Consider the following 24,652-nt stretch of genomic DNA (forward strand, 5'->3'; position numbering starts at 1 on the left):
CCCGGCCAATAGGGCACAGGGAGACCACCGAGGTATTCTCCCCAAGTGAGAAATCCCCCCTCCACACCGAGCAGCCGCTCAGCCTTCCCTCCCCCAGCGTCCAAGCGTTCCCTAGTGCAATGGTGTCCCCCCCTCACCCCTCAGGTCCCCTCAGCTCACCCCCGCACGGCCACCGTCCAGTCCCCCAGAGGGCCCAGTTACGTCTCCGCGTACCCGTTGGTCCGGAGGTGGGGAACCTTCACCTCCCTCCCTTCATACTGGGAAGCGGCTCCAAGTGTCACTGAAAAGGGGGGCCGTTGTGTGATGCCCGAATGTCCCGTTACCAACATGGGCGGATCATGTCACGACCCCCTGTGGGGTGGAAGTTCGAGGAAGTATCTGTCTGCCCGGCGGGGACATAAGGGCGAGAGGACCCGACTCCTCAGCAGGGGAGTGCCAATTTCCAACCGGCTAAGGGGCCTCTGCATACTGGGCATGTACATGTGGCCTACAGGGGCTGGTTGCCTTCCCCCACCCCCCGCTTAACATCAAAGATCGGGCGTGGGTTCAAGATAGGACCATCTCCAGGCCCAAGCAGAGACCATGTGCACTCCCCCCCCCCCCCGGACCAACATGGCGCGGGGGGAGGAAAGAGAACCCGACGGCGGCCCGACCATGGCAGCTCGAGTTCAGACCCAGGGAGAAGGGGGTCATGTGTCGAAACGTCATTCAGGGCCCGCATACAACCATCGTGCCCATTAGTGGGGCGGGAGACTGGGGGACACCCCGCTTGTCAGGTGGGGATAGGAGGGCGAGTGTTCTCATCACCTCGGCGGGGGGTCATCAGCTTCAGGTCAGGCAAGGGGTCTCTGCAGCCCGGGCATGTTTATGTGGCCTACAGGGGTTAGTTGCCATCCCCCACCCTCCACTTAACATTAAACAACCGTAGTGGGTTCTGAATGGGTGAATGGCCGGGCCAGAGCAATGTCTATGGCCGTTCCTTCTTCGCCCAGGGCCGACAACGTGGGTGGAAAGAAAAGTATGCCTGATGACAGGCTGAACATGGCAGTTAACATTCAGTTTCATGGAGAGGGGGGGTCAAACAGTGGGTCATCATGCAGGTTCTACTCACGCTATCCCTGCGGCTCGTTTCCCGATGGTGCTCTCTGCCGTCGTCTGTTCTGTCTACGCTGTCTCGGCTGTGCGGCTGCTCTGTAGTTGGAAGGCCCCGATCTCCCGATCGTACGCGGCAGGATCTGCAACCAGTCTGGCACCGATACAGGTTCAGCTCCCAAGAACCGGAACAGTCCCGGCAGGTCCACCGGAGTCATCAGGGTGTAGGCCATACCTTCTTTCCGAAAGGTGACAGACAGTGGGTAACCCCACCGGTAGGTAAAGCCGAGCTGCTTCGCCAGATCCAGTACCGGTCTGAGCATTGCCCTGCGTCTAAGTGTTGCCCTGGATAGGTCCGGCAGGATCGTGATCCGTGCTCCCTCCACCGTCACCTCCTCGTGTTCCCAGGCTCCTCGCACTATGCGCTCCTTCTGGGCATATCTGAGAAGTCTGCAGATCACGTCTCGCGGCCTGTCCTGTTCCGCCATCCTGGGGCCTAGAGCGCGGTGCGCCCTGTCGATCTCGATCTCCTCCAGCGGCTCCCCCAGTACCTCTCGGAACAGCTCCTGGAGTTTCCCCTCTAGTGTCTCCGCATCCACCGTCTCGGGTAGCCCCCGTAGCCGCAGATTGTTGCGGCGGCTTCGGTCTTCCACATCCTCCAGGTGGAGCTGTAGGGCAACCGCCGTGTCCCTGTGCTGGTCTCTCGCTCTCTCCAGGCCCGCCACCCGCTGTTCCAGGGCCGTGAATGATGCTTCGCCCGTCGTCACTCTCTCCGCCAGGGATGATACGTCCGCCTTTACCTCCTGGAAGTCCAGACGGTGGGTCTCCTCTAGTTTGAGGATCAGCGCCTCTATGTCCGACCGCGTGGGGAGGGCCTCAAGCAGGGCCCGAATTTCTCTCTCCACCGGGGAGCCCCCCGGGGAGGAGGACGGGGATTCCATTCCAAGGTCAGCGAGGCTCAGTGGTGCTCGAGAGCCTGAAGGTAAGTCCGGTGTCGCTGGGGCTAGGGTCCACTCTCCGCGCTCCAGGGTTTCTGTCCGGGCTGCAGGCGCCGCACCGCGTGGCGCCGTCGCTCTGGCTCCCGGGGATATCCGCTGTTGGTGCTGGAAGTACCGGTGCAAATCTCCGGACGGAGCGCTGGATCTGGTCACCCGGGTAGTAGCTTTAATGCTACGCTTTTTGGCCGAATAGCAATGCCGAATATAGTGGTGTTTTGGCCGGTATAGGGGAGGACAAGGCCGGGAGCTCGATGAAGAAGCAGCTTCACTCAGCCATGTCCAGGCCACGCCCCCGGGCCTTATCCTTTAACCATGTCAGCAATATGACTAACCAAAAAGTGGGACTTTGTATCTATCAGATGCGGTTCATTACACAGCAGAATCCCCAGCCAGGAAGTCTGAGAAGGACATATACGCTCATTTGAGCCAACGAAAAGCAGAACTTTGTACCCACCCAATGCAGTCCACTACACAGTAGAATTCCCAGCCAGGAAACCAGGGAAGGACAATTAATGCACTTACCATATCCAGCCGCATTGAATGCATTGCAGTCCGTGACTGCCAACTCCCCACAGACGAGCAAGGAGAGACTGAGCAATCTGGATATCAAGACTATCCCTCCGATAACCAGGCTGGGTGAGTGGACTGCTGGTCCTTATGTAATTGCTTAATGCTGGCGCTATATATATATATATATATATATATATAGTCATTACAGCCTTGTTAGCTTATTCATTTCCATTTCCAGCTGCTTACTTTTTGGGACTTGCTTCTCTACTTTCTGCTGTTATCCCACTGTCATTTCAGCTTTATAAATACCTGGCTTCAACTGTGATTGACACTGTGATTGACATACTAAATCTCTTTGCAACAGAAATCTTACTGGTTACAGGACATCACATCGTCCGAACTTGCTGTTTAGTTTTGTCAATAGTATTAACAATATATGAGCCTCATGTGCACAGCTATTTTTATAATCATTCCTGTTTACTCCCCACTCAGCTCCAATTGGCTGAACCATTAGCCTGCAGTGCAACTAATTGGGTCTGTGTACACTTACCAGTTACCATTAGTTAGCAATCCTGCAGAGAGGAATATGCATACATGCACTTTACATGACGTAGCAGGTTTTTAGTACAGACAACGTTGTCTCACTAATTTTATTAAATTGGGTGTTGGTGATGGGTATCGTGTGCCTGATATATGTGCAAAAATTAACTTTTTTTCTAGCTAATAAATTTATACTAGGGTTGTCCCGATACCGATACCAGTATCGGTATCGGGACCGATACCGAGTATTTGCGGGAGTACTCGTACTCGCGCAAATACCCCCGATACCTAAATAGAATACTTCCCCCCCCGCCGCATCGAAAGCCGCCGCATCGTACCGCCGCATCGAAAGCCGCCGCATAGGTTAAACGCTGTGCGGGAACATCACAGCTTTCATTTGAATAGCTGTAGTGTTCCCGCGCGTATAGACACTCCCCCTTGCCCGGGATTGGATGGGTGATCGTGATTTGTCCAATCCCGAGCAAGGGGGAGTGTCTATACGCGCGGGCAAAACGGCTATTCAAATGAATGCTGTGATTTTCTCCATGCGGCGGCTTTCGGCGGCAAAGGTATGGGGGAAATGGCTGGAGGGACATGGCTGGAGGGACATGGCTGCATATGTGAGGGACATGGCTAGAGGGACATTGCTGCATATGTGAGGGACATGGCTAGAGGTACATGGCTGCATATGTGAGGGGCATGGCTAGAGGGACATGGCTGCATATGTGAGGGGCATGGCTAGAGGGACATGGCTGCATATGTGAGGGGCATGGCTAGAGGGACATGGTTGCATATGTGAGGGGCATGGCTAGAGGGACATGGCTGCATATGTGAGGGGCATGGCTAGAGGGACATGGCTGCATATGTGAGGGGCATGGCTAGAGGGACATGGCTGCATATGTGAGGGACATGGCTAGAGGGACATGGTTGCATATGTGAGGGACATGGCTAGTGGGACATGGCTGCATATGTGAGGGACATGGCTAGAGGGACATGGCTGCATATGTGAGGGACATGGCTAGAGTGACATGCCTGCATATGTGAGGGACATGGCTAGAGGGACATGGCTGCATATGTGAGGGACATGGCTGCATATGTGAGGGACATGGCTGGGGGGACATGGCTGCATATGTGGGGGACATGGCTGCATATGTGGGGGGACATGGCTGCATTTGGGGACACATTTAAAAAAAGTATCGGTATTTGGTATCGGCGACTACTTGAAAAAAAGTATCGGTACTTGTACTCGGTCCTAAAAAAGTGGTATCGGGACAACCCTAATTTATACCATTTTTTATGCGGCTTGGTCCACCCGTGGCTTCTTTGGGGGTTTTCCTTTTCCCTTTATTTTCTGTAGTATATGACTGGCCTACGGAGACCGCACCACACTGGTGAGTCTGCAATAAATGGGACATATAAACAAAGGAGAGAAGGATATGGGAATCCCACCTATTTATCAAATATGTAGTACTCACCGATATTTTCGGGGGGTGCAATCAAAAATATAATGTACCAAGAGAGAAAAAAAAAGCAAAAAAGAAAAATGACTGCTGCACACCCTTAAGAGTTATTACTACGTTTTATTAAATATCAGAAAATAGAGCATAAAAGGCATTAAAAACACACAGGTAACCAATAATGGTATAGTACCCTAGAAGTGACCTGAGAATACACTCACAAAAGCGAGACGGCAAAAATCAGTGACAAATTGAAAACTGGAGCTTGATCATCCAATAAGGAGATCTAAGTCCATAACTCACCCATTCACCCTCCACACAACACAAAGAGACCCCCCACCCCAAGCACATATAAAACCCCCACTGCTATCAATAATCCTAAAGATTTCCACACCATGCGGTGGTTCCCTGTAACTACAGGTGAAAGTACCACCGTCTAAGTGGGAAAAGTTGCAAAAAAGAAAAAGCTCAAAAATGGGGAGATGAGAGGGATCCACTATATAGTGGTATAGTAATACTGCTCAATTGGAGATAAATGGCAAGTGATAAATCAGATGAGAGAGATATAGTCCCAGGGACCGCAGACAATTCTACTAGGCTGGAGAAAAAAAGTGGTATATATATATATGTCTCTGCTCTTCAGATGGGTCGCCGCATCTGGCGTAAACAGTTATTCAATTTCCATCAGATAGTAACTGATAAGGAGGCATTCAACAAAAATATATATTTGAGACACTGTAGTAGTGATCATTAAGTATCAGAGTTCACCTATGCTGCACTTGAGAGGACTATGCAACAATGTAGCCACAATTGATTGACGGGTTCCCATTACTTATGGGTAGTGTCCATTCTAATATATCAAGTAGATATGTCCATCAGATATTGAAATCTTGTTGAACTGCTAATGGCAATTAGGCTTACATGAATATTGGATGTGTTGATATATACACTGTTGGTGAGCAGATAATTGATCAGCATTCCACAGAAAATAAACGGTTGAAGTTGTACTCACTGTTGGGCTGTTATGTGTAGCTCAGAGTTGTAGCTACCACATCAAATCTGTACTCACGTGCTGCCAGAGAGATTTGCAGCCGAGCCATCCATCCATGTGTAGCACACAGAGCCTGAAGCACTCCTCATCAGTGCAGTAATGATAGGTGAATGATATAGTAATGTCCAGTATAAAACTGCAATTATACAGTGTCTTCAATGATGTTAGGCAAATACCAATCTCCAAAGTTGAGAATAAAGAATGTATTAGGTCTCCATGGGGTCAGTCTCTCCAATTTGAGCGTGCAAGTAATGTTCAGATTGCACTGTTCATGTCTCCATGTGATACTTTTCCTTAAGCTGCTTAGTGGCTCAAGGTAACCATGTTACCGAGCTCCAAAAGAAAAAAAAGCACTGAGGTTCAAAATGTGCATCGGGGGGTCCCTGTACCCCAAGAGTTTACATGTTTCGTTCCTTTAGAACTAGGAACTTCGTCAGAACTGGGGGGCTATTGATCTTTACCTCCTATAAAAAGGGAATTCAGAGCTATCCATAATTAACCTAGATGTCAATCAGGTGTAATCAACCCATTATCTCATTTAACCATTAGGTTTACCTGGTGCTCTACATATCAATTTTACATATACAATTAAAAAGAAACCCATAGCCAAAAAACCTATGTTGGTGTGCGCTGTCACATACAATCTATTCCCAATAGGAAAAACGCATTCATACACACTGCATCCATGCATCCATATAGTACATGTCCAAATAATATTTTTTAAAAATTTGAAACATATCGTATCCAAAAAGATCCATCCACATACCATCCGATTCCTATTTCACAAATATATCCAAATCGCAGAGGAAATTCTTTTCCATATTCTCTGGCAAGTGCATTTAACCACCAGGCAATACACTGCTTGGAATCTCTATGGAACCAGAAAAGGGATATGGATGGAGCACAGATAGAGAGGTGAGGGGTATATACATACCCAGTGCGACTGGAACACCCGGTCAGTTTCTATAGCTATGCATATCATATCCCATAGTAGATCAATATTCCCTACAAAAGCATAGGGCGTATCACTATCAATTCTACACAATGCATATGCATGCGATATACTCTTCACATATAGTATTTATTGAAAAAGTGGATCGTGGTCGCACAAACATGACATTCAACATACTCACTACATGTGTGCGCATAATACATACACTCAAGCGTCCATATAATACCGATCGAATAATCACATTTTACATCCGGCTTTTCTATGTTCCATGCTTGTCCATATCGCATGGTCTGTCCCCAAGTCTTCCGATTTTTATTTCACAGTCAGACTTATATAGTACATAGAGCATTAGATCGCAATGGTCACAGACAGCACCTCACCTTCAGGATCGGTGTTCAAAGTGTAGTAAAAGACGTGTCTCTATCAGTTATGCATGAATTACAAAAAACATTGCAAAGATGAGTCGCTGTTTAACCCCTTAGGCATCATACAATCCAGGATTTTGTCCCAATCTCCCCTTCTATTTGATAGTTCCAGTTTGTAGATCACCATGCATTGCATTCCAGTGGCCACTGATTCATGGTGGTCTATAAAATGCATTGCTACCGGTGATGTATCATCTTTGCCTATTATGCTTGATATGTGTTGGCCTATTCTCTTCCTAAATTCCCTGATAGTTTTTCCTACATAGATCTTGCCACAAGGGCAAATTATTTGGTAGACCACAAAAGTTGTAGAGCAATTGACAAAGGGTTTAACTTTATATATATTTTTGCCTGAAGAATTTTTAAAAGAGTTAGTTTTCATAACGTATTTACATATTGAGCAATGTCCACATGGGTGCATCCCTCCAATGTGTTTAGCAAAAGATAGTGTTGTTTGGCCCTTTATGCTTCCTCGAGTGTATTCACTGTGAACTAGTGTATCACCTATAGTAGGTGCACGTTTTGCTATCATATTGGGACGAGGACCCAATATTTGTTTCAGTTTGTTGTCTAACATTAGCAAATGCCAATGTTTACCCAAAATTTGTCTTAGGTAGTCCCAGTGAGTACCATATGTAGTCACTAGGCCTACCCTCTCTCTGTCCATTTTTCCTTTTCTTTCATCATCCGGTTCTAGACCCAGGATTTTTTCACGTGTTTGTTTCACTGCCCTTAATTTTGCTTGTCTAATTGTAGAATTAGGGTAGCCTCTTTTCCTGAATCTCTGACCTAGCTCCTTGCTTTCTTTATGGAAGTCTTTTTTCTATTTTCTGATATTTAATAAAACGTAGTAATAACTCTTAAGGGTGTGCAGCAGTCATTTTTCTTTTTTTCTTTTTTTTCTCTCTTGGTACATTATATTTTTGATTGCACCCCCCGAAAATATCGGTGAGTACTACATATTTGATAAATAGGTGGGATTCCCATATCCTTCTCTCCTTTGTTTATAGTTCTCTTGGTTTTGTATAACCTATTTATGGTTGAGTCCCGCCCCAATATACTAAGGTGATCCTTGGATATTTCATTTAAGGCATTTATTCACGGTATTGAATACACTCATTATGGATATATTTATATGACAATTATTTGTCCACAGAATTTCACTCATTGCGACGGCATAGTGACATATATGGACATTTCTGTCTGATTTTATATGAATACTCATTCACCCATCAGACAATTACATTTGTGTTGGTGTGGGCTGTGAGTGCATGGTGGGAGTGTATATGTTGTGTTTGTTTGTAGTGTTCATATAGATACATGATTTGACCTCACTGACAATGGCTTTTTGTATTGATAGTGGAATAGAAAAAGAGATTAGAGCAGTATTCAATAAAGATGAACAGATAATTCCAAAACGTCAGAATGAATTTAGACAGCTTTTTAGAAAGCATAGTAATCTAACTATCAAACATTTAAAGAGAAAATGGAATATCATTTCATTAGAGGCTTACATAGAAAGTAATATGATACCACGAGGTCTAAGGGAACGTATCATGCCTGCGGACCATTTACATAATGAGAGATTTCTAAAAAAATGGACAGAGGAATCAGTAAAACATGGTTTACATATGATCGGTCTGATTGTAGAAGAGGAAAAAATACAACTAAATGATATAGAAATACAACTAAAAGAGAGTGTAGAATTACTTAATGAATATCAGGATCTTGAAGATTTCAAAAAATTCAATGAGAGGCTAAAGAAGGAAGTCGAGGACTTCCAAAAAGAACAAAAGATTGGTAAACAAAAGAAGTTTCAACGTGACACTGCTGACTTTGAAACAGGGAATATTCTAGATTTAGAAAGAAAAAGAGGAAGAAGTAGATCACGCAATAGATTTCAAAAACAAGACCCCAGGAACCATAGTAAAGAGGGGGGAAAAAACGTGACCTTTTTAAAGAAAACAGACAAAACCACTCTCAAGGGAATAATGGTAGAAAAAAGAAACGAAGGAGAAGGAGAAATAGAAAGAACAGACATACACACGGCTCAAGAACAGAATACATCCAAGATGGGGAACTCTACTTTACAGGGGAACAGAGTAACCACGCGGCTACAGAAAACACAGATATGAATGTAATTAACCTTACGGAACATACATTAAATCAGGATCAAATATCTGTGTTAGGAAAAGGCTTAGGCTTTTCACCATGTAACAAGGGTAACCCATTTGAGATATATAAAGATATATGTCTGTTTCTACGACGAGTCAATTTCAAACTCATGTTCTTTGGAAAAACCAAGGAACCACCTAGAGGAATGGAAATACTTGAAATTGAGGAGTCCCAAGTGGTTGACTTTTTGGAGGGGAATACATGGATAAATTCAGACATGTTAGACCCACCACCACCTTCAGGTCTAGCAAATAAATCTCAGAGATTCCCTAATTTCTCAAATAATAAATATCTTCAAATGTTCCTTGAGGCTACTACGGAAGATATTAGATCGATAAATTGGGAGAAAATAGAACCAATAGTAGACAATTTATCGCAGAGTGAGAGAAAGGCACTACAGGAATTAAAGGAATTATCCAATTGTATTATCAAACCCAGTGACAAGGGTGGAAATGTGGTTCTATGGCCAGAAAATGAATATCTTGAGGAAATCTATAAACAATTAAATGACAACCACTGTTATGAAAAATGGCCAGACAACCCATTCCCAAACCTTGTCATGGAAATCAATTACCGTCTTACAAAAGCTTTTGAGGTTGGATTGTTGACCCAAAAGGAATTTTCTTTCCTTAAAGTTATCAACTTTAACACAAACCTCCTGGTAGGCCGATTGTATCAGGGATGGGTGGACCTCTAGAAAGAATTGGCAAATATATTGACAAGAGAATTAAACATCTTAATCAAGAATTACCATCATATGTACAGGATTCGGCAGACATTCTGCGGAAATTAAAGGACCTGGAAATACCAGAGGACTGTCTATTAGCAGGCATTGATGTGGAATCTCTTTACTCATCCATCCCTCATACAATCGGAATTGATGCAGTGTCACAGTTTTTGGATATTAGACACCCTTTGGCGGGCCCACACAATGAATTTTTAATAGAACTCTTGGATTTTGTGTTAAATAACAACTACTTTGTTTTTGATAGTAAATACTATCGTCAAAAACGAGGCGTAGCAATGGGAGCCTCATGTGCACCCTCCTATGCTTGCTTACATTTGGGATGGTGGGAACGACAAGAAGTCTACCACCACCCTGCCTTTGAGAAACACGTAGCCCTCTGGGTTAGATTTATTGATGATGTCCTGGTGGTGTGGAGAGGTACTACAGCTGAATTTGAGAAATTTATGAGTGAACTAAATAACAATACTAGAAATATCTTTATCACTTTTAAAGTCGATAGGGAACAGATTGAATTTTTGGATCTAATGATCCGTAAAGAAGGAAGAACAATTGTGACCAATACCTTCAGAAAACCAACAGCTGGAAATACCCTCCTCCACGCCACCAGCCATCATCCATGGGCACTCATCAGAGGAATTCCCATTGGTCAATTCCTCAGAATTCGGAGAAACTGTACACAAATTAAAGACTTCCATAAAGAAAGCAAGGAGCTAGGTCAGAGATTCAGGAAAAGAGGCTACCCTAATTCTACAATTAGACAAGCAAAATTAAGGGCAGTGAAACAAACACGTGAAAAAATCCTGGGTCTAGAACCGGATGATGAAAGAAAAGGAAAAATGGACAGAGAGAGGGTAGGCCTAGTGACTACATATGGTACTCACTGGGACTACCTAAGACAAATTTTGGGTAAACATTGGCATTTGCTAATGTTAGACAACAAACTGAAACAAATATTGGGTCCTCGTCCCAATATGATAGCAAAACGTGCACCTACTATAGGTGATACACTAGTTCACAGTGAATACACTCGAGGAAGCATAAAGGGCCAAACAACACTATCTTTTGCTAAACACATTGGAGGGATGCACCCATGTGGACATTGCTCAATATGTAAATACGTTATGAAAACTAACTCTTTTAAAAATTCTTCAGGCAAAAATATATATAAAGTTAAACCCTTTGTCAATTGCTCTACAACTTTTGTGGTCTACCAAATAATTTGCCCTTGTGGCAAGATCTATGTAGGAAAAACTATCAGGGAATTTAGGAAGAGAATAGGCCAACACACATCAAGCATAATAGGCAAAGATGATACATCACCGGTAGCAATGCATTTTATGGACCACCATGAATCAGTGGCCACTGGAATGCAATGCATGGTGATCTACAAACTGGAACTATCAAATAGAAGGGGAGATTGGGACAAAATCCTACAACAAAAGGAAGCTAAATGGATATTTCTTTTGGATTGTATGATGCCTAAGGGGTTAAACAGCGACTCATCTTTGCAATGTTTTTTGTAATTCATGCATAACTGATAGAGACACGTCTTTTACTACACTTTGAACACCGATCCTGAAGGTGAGGTGCTGTCTGTGACCATTGCGATCTAATGCTCTATGTACTATATAAGTCTGACTGTGAAATAAAAATCGGAAGACTTGGGGACAGACCATGCGATATGGACAAGCATGGAACATAGAAATGCGGGAAAGCCGGATGTAAAATGTGATTATTCGATCGGTATTATATGGACGCTTGAGTGTATGTATTATGCGCACACATGTAGTGAGTATGTTGAATGTCATGTTTGTGCGACCATGATCCACTTTTTCAATAAATACTATATGTGAAGAGTATATCGCATGCATATGCATTGTGTAGAATTGATAGTGATACGCCCTATGCTTTTGTAGGGAATATTGATCTACTATGGGATATGATATGCATAGCTATAGAAACTGACCGGGTGTTCCAGTCGCACTGGGTATGTATATACCCCTCACCTCTCTATCTGTGCTCCATCCATATCCCTTTTCTGGTTCCATAGAGATTCCAAGCAGTGTATTGCCTGGTGGTTAAATGCACTTGCCAGAGAATATGGAAAAGAATTTCCTCTGCGATTTGGATATATTTGTGAAATAGGAATCGGATGGTATGTGGATGGATCTTTTTGGATACGATATGTTTCAAATTTTTAAAAAATATTATTTGGACATGTACTATATGGATGCATGGATGCAGTGTGTATGAATGCGTTTTTCCTATTGGGAATAGATTGTATGTGACAGCGCACACCAACATAGGTTTTTTGGCTATGGGTTTCTTTTTAATTGTATATTTAAAATTGATATGTAGAGCACCAGGTAAACCTAATGGTTAAATGAGATAATGGGTTGATTACACCTGATTGACATCTAGGTTAATTATGGATAGCTCTGAATTCCCTTTTTATAGGAGGTAAAGATCAATAGCCCCCCAGTTCTGACGAAGTTCCTAGTTCTAAAGGAACGAAACATGTAAACTCTTGGGGTACAGGGACCCCCCGATGCACATTTTGAACCTCAGTGCTTTTTTTTCTTTTGGAGCTCGGTAACATGGTTACCTTGAGCCACTAAGCAGCTTAAGGAAAAGTATCACATGGAGACATGAACAGTGCAATCTGAACATTACTTGCACGCTCAAATTGGAGAGACTGACCCCATGGAGACCTAATACATTCTTTATTCTCAACTTTGGAGATTGGTATTTGCCTAACATCATTGAAGACACTGTATAATTGCAGTTTTATACTGGACATTACTATATCATTCACCTATCATTACTGCACTGATGAGGAGTGCTTCAGGCTCTGTGTGCTACACATGGATGGATGGCTCGGCTGCAAATCTCTCTGGCAGCACGTGAGTACAGATTTGATGTGGTAGCTACAACTCTGAGCTACACATAACAGCCCAACAGTGAGTACAACTTCAACCGTTTATTTTCTGTGGAATGCTGATCAATTATCTGCTCACCAACAGTGTATATATCAACACATCCAATATTCATGTAAGCCTAATTGCCATTAGCAGTTCAACAAGATTTCAATATCTGATGGACATATCTACTTGATATATTAGAATGGACACTACCCATAAGTAATGGGAACCCGTCAATCAATTGTGGCTACATTGTTGCATAGTCCTCTCAAGTGCAGCATAGGTGAACTCTGATACTTAATGATCACTACTACAGTGTCTCAAATATATATTTTTGTTGAATGCCTCCTTATCAGTTACTATCTGATGGAAATTGAATAACTGTTTACGCCAGATGCGGCGACCCATCTGAAGAGCAGAGACATATATATATATACCACTTTTTTTCTCCAGCCTAGTAGAATTGTCTGCGGTCCCTGGGACTATATCTCTCTCATCTGATTTATCACTTGCCATTTATCTCCAATTGAGCAGTATTACTATACCACTATATAGTGGATCCCTCTCATCTCCCCATTTTTGAGCTTTTTCTTTTTTGCAACTTTTCCCACTTAGACGGTGGTACTTTCACCTGTAGTTACAGGGAACCACCGCATGGTGTGGAAATCTTTAGGATTATTGATAGCAGTGGGGGTTTTATATGTGCTTGGGGTGGGGGGTCTCTTTGTGTTGTGTGGAGGGTGAATGGGTGAGTTATGGACTTAGATCTCCTTATTGGATGATCAAGCTCCAGTTTTCAATTTGTCACTGATTTTTGCCGTCTCGCTTTTGTGAGTGTATTCTCAGGTCACTTCTAGGGTACTATACCATTATTGGTTACCTGTGTGTTTTTAATGCCTTTTATGCTCTATTTTCTGATATTTAATAAAACGTAGTAATAACTCTTAAGGGTGTGCAGCAGTCATTTTTCTTTTTTGCTTTTTTTTCTCTCTTGGTACAATAAATGGGACAGTGTGCCATATATATTTTTGCACATGTGCACTTTATACATTTGCATTTATTCACTTAGTGGATTATTCATGCACTTTATTTATGTTTTTTTTTTATTTTGCGCTAGATCACTTTATTTTCAATTTGTGTACTCTTTGTGTACTGTAAACACTAATAGGTTTTGCTGCAATTTCAATACGTATATACGTTTTAGAGGTTCACATTTGTTCCGTTAGCGCGAGGGATCTCTATATACACAGTGTGCCAGATAAACTATTTTGGTGTAATGTTTAATATTTAGTGAGCAGTTGACCTCTCTTTTTTCTATATACATTATTTTTAAGCCTACCTGTAGGAGCAAGTTTAAAATTACAGTTTACTACCCCTTTAATCTTTTTGAGGATGAATTGCTCCACACTGTTGACAGCTACATAGGTCAATGAGGATTTGTTTATAGTTGAATGCCTATAGTCTGGCCACAGTTCTACCTAAAGCCTAAGTGCAGACAAAATAAAAACCACCAAAATCAGCAAAAGGGACAAAGCTTACAGTAGGATGTGATCCTTGTACGATGCCTCTTTTGTTAGGAGAAATGCTGCTCCATCCATGCATTCCCACCATTATCGTAATCATCCGGCGCGGCTATGGTTAACATAACTGAGGAAGCTGTCACAGACTCTCAAGAGTCTATGACTATGTCACCCTTTCTTTCCAGCTGCTTCATTCATAGAAAGCCAGTACTATAGCTTCTATGAATGAAATGTGATCTTAAAAATGAAAATTCTTAGAAGCTTTGTTATCTGTACTGTACCTTGGGCTCAGATCTGGAGGCCTTGATTGGGACATTAGTGGTATGTGAAGTTCAGTAGTGGTCACCCTGTGAGGAGTACGCCTTGGAGTCACTTCCTGAGATCTGTGCTGTGGACTGCAGCTAGAATATCGAGATGGAGAGAGGCGGAGGTGAGGGGAGTTCTTTGGGGTGAGGGCTGAAGTATTTAAATTTGGGGAAGCTTGGTCTCGCAGATCTGTCCTTGAAGAGTGTTCGGTATGGATTTGAGTCTGGTAGGAAGGTAAAGGCATAGTGTTATTTCCAGAATTATTGAAAATTATTTCCAGGAGCAAAACCATATATAAACAAGGCGAAAAACACTATTAGACACTCAAAAAAAAAAAACACACTATAGACCCCACTAGCTTTACAATTGCTGTCCTAAAGGCACTTCCACATTACTACGTTTTTTTTCTGGAAAACCTTAAAACTAAACTCTAGGCAAAAAAACAAATTACACCATTGAAAAATCATATAATCGATAATGGTAATATGTAGGATGGCCTGGATATAGCACAGCACATATATTCAGTAATCAGAAGGGTGTGCCTAGGTTGAACAAATCTGCAGGGCTAGCCACTGACAAAAATACACCAATATATCTCAGTAAACTAGAGATCTTTGGAGCCATTATTGACTTACTTATATTTATACTTGTTTCTGAACGGTTTCCACCTATCTACTAAGTTGGAAAATTAATGTTAGCAGCTCGGTTATGCAAGCTGCAGAGTGAAATGGGGGTGGTTTTAGAATAATCAATGTACTGACGTTATCCACTGAAGATGATTAGTATGCGAACAGATGGCAGATGCTGCAAAAAGTCTATTTTTTCCTCCCTGTTGATATCTTCAATGTACATTTGATGGACAGTATTGCAGTAACTGAGGATTGTGTTACATTTCCACATTTCAAGGACGCACACTTGATTGCTTGGATAGGTTGAGCAGTGCCACGTGTATCATAGAAAAAGTTGTTTCTGTTTTAGTGGGTGGTGGCATGCAATGTATATATTTGTATATGAATGGTAAATAAGCTTTTATTAGTACCCATTTATCATGTCTCTTCTGGATTTTTATATCTGTTTTGTTATTTGAAGGTACAGCATCTCCAAGGATTATTTAGCAGGTGACTCGTGCGCAATTTAATACTTTTCACCTAGGTGACCATGTGCAATAACTGATAAGATTATTAGCTGCCAGTCTGGCTCATCTGTTTGCTCAATATATATTTCGAATTGTGGTGGTCTCTCACTGACTTACCTCTGGCTCACATCTGCTGCTTCCCAAGTTGTAGCTGAGCTGGTGTACAATTTGACCTGTGAATTTATGAGCATATTCTGGATAGAGTGACAGAGTGTCACGAAGACCCTTCAGACTGATCCCTTGAAGGTCGCAGTAAGTCAAAGCTTTGACGTCTGCATTTGTTTTAATCCCAGCGTCTTCACAAGAGACCTCACAGCCAATCAGGTCACCTTTACCTGCAGAGAGCAATAAACTGAAATTATTAAAATTATACAAAATGTTATATTATGTTAATGACGGAATATGTTCATTGGGTCAGAAATGTAACTGCCCACTGATGTACATGTTTCAGTAGGACTATAAGATGGATGTTCAATTATGTCACCTCCAATCTTGGACAAAAAAAAACCTTTAGCACTTGCAAATAATTAGGGATGGTCTTGATGTTCGAATCGAACGCAAATTCGACTCGAACATTTGGGTGTTCGAATGAATATACCAGAGACGAAGGGCCTGGTATGGAATGGGGGGGGGGGGGGGATGCTGATTTTTTCCTTGATTTTTCATCTATATAGCCGGGAGCTGGCAATACATTACAGCCGCAAGCAATTTTGAATTCAATTTTTTCCTTTGGAATTGTCATTTTGCTGTGGCGCTGTTCTACACATTGCACAGATGTGCCACTTTACAGGCAGACTAAGGGGACCCCCCAGGTATGATATTTAAAGGAATATTTAATTTTTATTGTTTCACAGTTTAGGCATTATTAAAATTACAGCTCCTGAAAAAATTGTTGTTGTTGTTATTTTTTGCATTGATACATGTCCCCTGGGGCAGTACCCGAGTCTCCATATACTTTTTATGGCAATAACTTGCAAATAAGCCTTTAAAATTAGCACTTTTGATTTTTCACGTTCATGTCCCATAGACCTAATAGGGTTTGCATATTCGCTCAAACTTTTTATCTGGTCAACTCATCCCTACAAATAATGAACAAAACAGGTTTTGATCTCAGCACGTACCTAATATTGCTAGGACAACACCATCCTTGAGTACTTCCATGGATCCTGAGCACACACAGTATAAAGATTCCAGAGCATCTCCCTGTCGGATCAAATACTCTCCAGGCGTGCAGAAGGAGGGTTTAATGTTCAATGACAGAGAACGCAGGCATCCACGGCTGGCAAGGGCAAAGAGTGGCATTTGCAATAGATCCTTATTGAGGTGCATGGCAATGTCAGCTCGTAATTCATCTGGAAGACTGTGCAGGAGCTGCAGAGTGTGAAAGAATACAATATGACCATATTCACACCAATGCGTTTTTTTGTGCGTTTTGCAGTTTTCAGAAAGGCACTACATTTCATTTAACATGGTTTCCTATGGTACAGGTTCACATCTATGCATTTTGAGGCTGGTGCATTTTTGGAAAGGGTCTGGGACTTTTCTCTGCATTTGCATGTAATAGACTTCAATGGAATCACACCAGAAATGCAAGTGTTGTGTTTGTGGTGCGATTTTTAAAGTGTTTTGCATTTTAATTTTTTTATTTTTCCATTTAAAACACTGTATGTAGCTGGTTGCTAAGGAGAGGGCCGTCGCCTCCTCAACAACTGATGAGTCATCAGTGGGCTTCCCCGCTGAAAGCTGAATGTTGAAAAAAAATTGCCGGCAAAAAAAAATTGTGAAAAAAAAAAAGGCGTAGGGTTCCCCCCTAGGTCCATACCAGGCCGTTTGGGTCTGGTTAGGAATCGGAGGGAACCCCACCACGCCAAAATAAAAAAAAGAATTGCGCGGAGTCCTCCCCAAAATCCATACCAGACCCTTATCCGAGCATGCGGCCCAGCAGTTCAGTAAAGGGAGGGGTACGGGTGAGCGCCCTCCTCCTGAACCATACCAGGCCACGTGCTCAACATGGGGGTACCTTGCCCCCATGTTGATAAGGACAAGGGCCTCTTCCCTACAACCCTGGCCGTTGGTTGTCGGGGGCTGCGAGTGGGGGCTTATCGGTATCTGGAAGCCCCCATTAACAAGGGGGCCCCCATATCCCGGCCCTCCTACCCATTCAACCAAAAGCAGTGAAAGGTTTACAAAATACAAGAGCCGGTTTTTGTTTATTAAATTATTCCTTTATTAAATAAGAAGCCTGGAGCCATCTTCTCCTGGAGTCGTCAACTCCCGGTGTCGTCTTCTTCTTGTGCTGTCTTCTCCCATGCAATTTTTTTTAATGAAAAATATGTAGACGAATACGTATCGGCCTAAACTGAGGAAAAAAATATTTTTTTATATATTTTTGGGGGATATTTATTAAAGCAAAAAGTAAAAATTATTAATTTTTTTCAAAATTGTCGCTCTATTTTTGTTTATAGCGCAAAAACGAAAAACCGCAGAGGTGATCAAATGCCACCAAAAGAAAGCTCTATTTGTGGGAAAAAAAGGACACCAATTTTATTTGGGAGCCACGTCGCACGACCGCGCAATTGTCAGTTAAAGTGACGCAGTGCCGAATTGCAAAAAGTGGCCTGGTCTTTGACCAGCAATATGGTCCGGGGGTTAAGTGGTTAATAAAGGACTTTTGCAAAAAAAATTTACAGCAGTTATTTTTTTTATTTTTTACATTCAGCTTTCAGCTTCAGCTGATGACTCATCGTTTGTTAAGGACGCGTCGGCCGGCTTCCCAGCCCCATCCTTAGCAACCAGCTATATACAGTGTGTTTAAAGAGAAAAAAAAACGCCAACTGCATTAAAACTGCATGCAAAAACGCATACAAAATTCACTGCAAAAAGGTGCCTGAAAAACTGTGCAGCCACATAGATGTACACCTAGACAAAGACTCAAATCAGCAATAAAATCTGCACTGTGAAAATAAACTAGGGGCATACCTCCCAACTTTCTGAGATGGGAATGAGGGACATCTATCAGCAAAAGTATGCAGGCATAGGACACACCCCTTGCCACGCCCCCTTAAAGGAGAATTGTACAAAAAATAAAACCCACAAGTGCTTTTTTATCACCACTATTCCTTTATATTGGCTTTTGGAATTTACAAATGCAGCAATTTAGAAATCAGATGAAAAGTTTACCACTGGGAAACACTTTTTGATAGATAAAAAGTGTATTTTATATACAACTATATAGATCAGACCAAAATGAGGGACAAATGAGGAGAATGAGGGACAGAGGGACATTGCTCCAAATCAGGGACAGTCCCTCGAAATCAGGGAGAGTTGGGAGCTATGTAGGGGAATTAAAACTACAGATGTTGCCTATAGCAACCTATAGGCCTCAACCTGTCATTTTCAATGCATGTCAGACTCAAGCATTTGATAGCTGCTGTGGTCAGTGTGTCCTTTTGCTTTTTTGAATTGTGATCCTTGGTGTCATTTATTTATAAAACAATCTGCAGAACTATAGACCATTATAACGTGTACAATACTGGTATTTGTTTACTCTTTTCACCCTTGACAGAAATGAGCATAGGAAATACTGAATAAAAATGTAAATCCAATAAATAGGGCTGGTTGATAGATAGCAACAATACATCCAATGTTGACAATAGCTTTTTTTTTATACCTTAAAGGAGTTGTAAAGGAAAACATTTTTTTTTTTGCTGAAATGACTGGTTACAGGGTATAGAGACATAATAGTTAACTGATTCCTTTTAAAAATGATTAAAAATAGATAAAAATCAATCATATAATGTACCTGTAGTTTCAGTTTCATTTTTGCATGTTTGCTGCTTCTCTGCTGCACAGAGCCAATACAGGGCAGTGATAGTTTGGAAAACTAAACTGATTGGTGTTGAGGGGTTTTAGACACACAGTAATCACACCTCCTTGATTAGTGACCACAGAGAGAAAGCTCCCATGACTTTTTTCATCAGGAAACAGACAACCAGGAAGTGTTCAGAACAGAGAAGGATTAGAGCAAAAATGAACAATGAGGACATGAAACCAGGACTGCAGTAAGGTAAAGGAAGCTATTTAGCAAAAAAAAAAAAAAAAATTCCTTTAGTGTCCCTTTAACCATCTAGGTCACATTTGTCAAACACAAGGCCCACAAGTCAAATCTGGCCCTCCAGGTCATTTCTTTTTTTCATATTTAAATATTTTATTTTTTTTATGGACAAGTTCACAGAAGATTAACATAACCTATACCATGGATACATAAACATATAGTTCTTATCACTACAATCTTATGAAGGGCTAGCAAATAAACAAGAGGGGATCCAGAAACTTAAGAAGAATAAACCAAAAACAGTACCTCCCTGGACCCCTTACCTTGTTCCCACTCCAGCCTACTTATTATCAATAACTTATTTTCCCGTTTCTTAATACCACTGTATTAACCTCACACATCTTCCCCCCCTCTGTTCCCTTGTCCTTTCCTATACCCCACCTAACCCCTCCCTAAACCTAAAATCAACATAATCATCAAAAAAAAAAAGGGAAAAACCTGCCAACTGGGGGTAAACCCCCCCCCCCCCCACCTCATTGCTTCAGATTTTGCCTGGTTTATTTTTAGGTTGGAGAGCACTCCGAATTTAGCGATTTCTTTGACGAGATTGGGAAGAGATACGTGTGGGTTTGATATAGTAAACAGCCAGTCATCTGCAAATGCGGTTATTTTATGCCTTCTCCCCCCTATCTGTATACCCTGTATATCCGGGTTTTGGCGTATTTTATTTAATAAGGGCTCCAAAGATAACACAAATAGTAGCGGTGACAGGGGACATCCCTGGCGCGTTCCGTTTGTGATTTGGAAGGTTTTGGAAAACATCCCGTTAACTCTCACTGAGGCACGTGGGTCTGTGTAAACACTCCCAATCCACCTTAACATATTCTCCCCTAGGCCCACGTGTCTCAGCACTGAGAATAGGAAATTCCAACTCACTCTATCAAAAGCCTTCTCGGCATCGGTATTTAGGAACACGCAAGGGATGTCCCCGTCTGTGGCCCCTTGCACCAGATTAAGGACCCTTATTGTACCATCTCTTGCCTCCCGTGTAGGAACGAATCCAACTTGATCCATATCCACTAGCTCAGGTAACCATACTTGGATCCGTCTTGCTAGTAACTTTGCAAAGAGTTTTAAGTCTGAGTTTAACAATGAAATCGGCCTATAGCTGCCGCACTCCGCCGGATCTTTCCCATCTTTGGGAATGACTATAATTCGAGCTAGTAAAGCGTCCGGCGGGAATTTAGCCGTCTGGCCCACTGCATTGAGAAACTCTGCTAACTGCCCTCCCAATAATGTTACAAATTCTTTATAGTATCTTATCGTATAGCCATCCGGTCCCGGGGCTTTCCCTTCCTACATAGTTTTTAATGTTGCCTCTAGTTCTTCTATCGAGATGGGGGTGTCTAAACTGGCCCGAGCTATTGATGGTAACTTAGCTAAGTCCATTGCTGAGAGATATTCTTCTATTTTGGGTGGGGCTACTGGTAGCTGTGCCAAATTATATAGAGAGGAGTAATATCTCCCAAACTCCTCCACTATTTCTTTTGGCGTACGTTTTAATTGTCCCTCCTTCCCCTTAATTTGCGGGACATACGTTTGTTGACTCTTCTCTTTCAGTTTCCCAGCTAGTAGTTTACTACACTTATCTCCAAATTCGTAGTTTATTTTCCTTCCCCTTTGTATTATTGCTTTGGCCTTAAAGGCGTAGGATCTCTGTAATCTGCCTTCTCAGGTGGCTCAATTCTCTGCCTGTTTGAGGGGTATGTGTCTTTTTATGTTGTAGTTCTAATTCCTGAATCTCTGTTAATACATTTTTAACCTGCTGTTCTCGCTTCCTTTTTAGAATCGTTCCATGTCTAATAAAGAACTTCCTGATCACCGCTTTATGCGCTTCCCACACCATCCCTAGATTACTCCCGGGGGTAGCATTCATTTGGAAATATTCTGTGATTTCCCGAGCAACATCTTCTCTCACTTCCCTATTCTGCAAGAGGCTTTCATTTAGACACCACCTTCTCTCCTGTGCAAGCCTTGCGCCAGATAGTGAGATACGCAGGCCAACCGGGGCATGATCCGACCATGTAATACTGCCAATGGACACCTCCTTCACAGAGGAGATGAGATAGTGAGGTATCATAAAGAGATCTATCCTGGAGTACACCTGATGAGGGTTGGAGTAGAAGGTGTAATCCCTCTCTTCCCCATGTAACGTCCTCCATGCATCCACCAGCTGGATTTCGTACAATCTACGTAGAACCCCCCGTCTGACCCCCTCTGTGGTAGACGAAGTTCCCCTTGAGGTGTCTATCTTTGGATTCAGGGGGATATTGAAATCCCCCCCAAAATTAATTTGCCTTCTGAAAACTCCATCAACTCTTTGAGAGTCTTCCTCATAAAGGTATCTTGATGTACATTAGGCACATACACTGTAGCTAAAGTCACTTTTGTTTCTCCTATCTCCCCTTTTAAAAAAGGTATCTCCCTTTTGGGTCTCGATAGCAATTTTCTAATGTCCAGGGGATCCTATTAGAAATCAAAATAGAAACCCTCTTGGATTTTGCTTCCTGGTTCCCTGCGTGGTAGGCCGAAGGGAAGAACCTATTTTGCAATAGTGGGAGCCCCCCGTCCTAAAGTGAGTCTCCTGTACAGTAGGTGTTTGTGATATTGTGCTTTTAGCACGACAGCGTCGCGCTGATACTCGGCAACAGGGTGCCGAGATCTCGCCGACATCTCACACTCACTGGAATAGTGACAGCACATCCCAGCAAGCGCGTCATAGAAGCGACGGGAGATCCGACTTGGATTCCCGCCAATTCTACACGTGTGCGGCGTTTGTTATGAATCCTGAGGGGGAAGTCCCCGCCGGATTTTAAATAAAAATCCGGCATGGGTCCCCCCCTCAGGAGCATACCGGGCCCTTAGGTCTGTTATGGGTTGTAAGGAGAGCCCCCCTACGCCGAAAAAAACGGCGTAGGGGGTCCCCCTACAATCCATACCAGACCCGTATCCAAAGCACGCTACCCGGCCAGCCAGGAAGGGAGTGGGGACGAGCGAGCGCCCCCCCCCCCTCCTGAGCCGTACCAGGCTGCATGCCCTCAACATGGGGGGGTTGGGTGCTCTGGGGCAGGGGGGCGCACTGCGGCCCCCCACCTCAGAGCACCCTGTCCCCATGTTGATGAGGACAGGGCCCCTTCCCGACAACCCTGGCCGTTGGTTGTCGGGGTATGCGGGCGGGAGGCTTATCGGAATCTGGGAGCCCCCTTTAATAAGGGGGCCCCCAGATACCGGCCCCCCACCCTAAGTGAATGAGTATGGGGTACATCGTACCCCTACCCATTCACCTGCAAGAAAAGTGGTAAAAACACAAATAAACCACACAGTGTATTAAAATATTTTATTTTTCTGCTCCGGAGGCCGCCCCCTGTCTTCTTTATTAGCTCTTTTACCAGGGGGGGCTTCTTCTTTGACGTCTTCGGGTGGGTGGGGGCCGCCGTCTGGTTCTCTTCCACCGCCGGGGGGGGGTGGCTTTTAAAAAAGCCCCCACCCCCCCGGCGGGTTTCCTCCGGCGTCTTCGGCGGGGCTCTTCTTCTTCCGCTATCCCGACGGGTCTTCTCAACTCTCCGGGGTTCTCCTTCTGTCTTCGCCGCTCTCCGTTGTTGACTCGGCGCACCCCGGTTCTTCGTCTCGCTGTCCGGTGTCTTCTTCCGTGCTGTACGTCTTCTCCTTCCGTGCTGTGATGAGTTCTTCTTCCGTGCTGTGACGTCATGTTCTTCACTTCTCTCCTTCTCCCGATGTTGACACGCCGGTCCTCCTCGCTGAAATGACGGATGCGCGCCTTGCATCGGACCTATATAGGCCTCACAGTCCCATCATGCTCTGTACCTACCCATGTGATACCTACCATCACATGGGTAGGTACAGAGCATGATGGGACTGTGAGGCCTATATAGGTCCGATGCAAGGCGCGCATCCGTCATTTCAGCGAGGAGGACCGGCGTGTCAACATCGGGAGAAGGAGAGAAGTGAAGAACATGACGTCACAGCACGGAAGAAGAACTCATCACAGCACGGAAGGAGAAGACGTACAGCACGGAAGAAGACACCGGACAGCGAGACGAAGAACCGGGGTGCGCCGAGTCAACAACGGAGAGCGGCGAAGACAGAAGGAGAACCCCGGAGAGTTGAGAAGACCCGTCGGGATAGCGGAAGAAGAAGAGCCCCGCCGAAGACGCCGGAGGAAACCCGCCGGGGGGGTGGGGGCTTTTTTAAAAGCCACCCCCCCCCGGCGGTGGAAGAGAACCAGACGGCGGCCCCCACCCACCCGAAGACGTCAAAGAAGAAGCCCCCCCTGGTAAAAGAGCTAATAAAGAAGACAGGGGGCGGCCTCCGGAGCAGAAAAATAAAATATTTTAATACACTGTGTGGTTTATTTGTGTTTTTACCACTTTTCTTGCAGGTGAATGGGTAGGGGTACGATGTACCCCATACTCATTCACTTAGGGTGGGGGGGCCGGTATCTGGGGGCCCCCTTATTAAAGGGGGCTCCCAGATTCCGATAAGCCTCCCGCCCGCATACCCCGACAACCAACGGCCAGGGTTGTCGGGAAGGGGCCCTGTCCTCATCAACATGGGGACAGGGTGCTCTGAGGTGGGGGGCCGCAGTGCGCCCCCCTGCCCCAGAGCACCCAACCCCCCCATGTTGAGGGCATGCAGCCTGGTACGGCTCAGGAGGGGGGGGGGCGCTCGCTCGTCCCCACTCCCTTCC

General features: G+C 43.9%; 1 protein-coding gene across 1 annotated transcript in view; it reads right to left on the reverse strand.

Moving 5' to 3' along the window:
- The window catches only part of KCNH3 (potassium voltage-gated channel subfamily H member 3), a 171,746-nt gene that overhangs the window by 18,479 nt on the left and 128,615 nt on the right, over positions 1-24,652 (reverse strand). Inside the window, exons 11-13 of the mRNA XM_040341150.1 lie at positions 16,952-17,201; positions 15,948-16,165; positions 14,671-14,918 (exon numbers count right to left, since the gene is read on the reverse strand). Coding sequence (XP_040197084.1) covers positions 14,671-14,918; positions 15,948-16,165; positions 16,952-17,201 — 716 coding nt within the window. The remainder of the gene's footprint in view (positions 1-14,670; positions 14,919-15,947; positions 16,166-16,951; positions 17,202-24,652) is intronic.

This window comes from Rana temporaria, chromosome 2 (assembly GCF_905171775.1).
Source record: "Rana temporaria chromosome 2, aRanTem1.1, whole genome shotgun sequence".
NCBI classification, from domain to species: domain Eukaryota; kingdom Metazoa; phylum Chordata; class Amphibia; order Anura; family Ranidae; genus Rana; species Rana temporaria.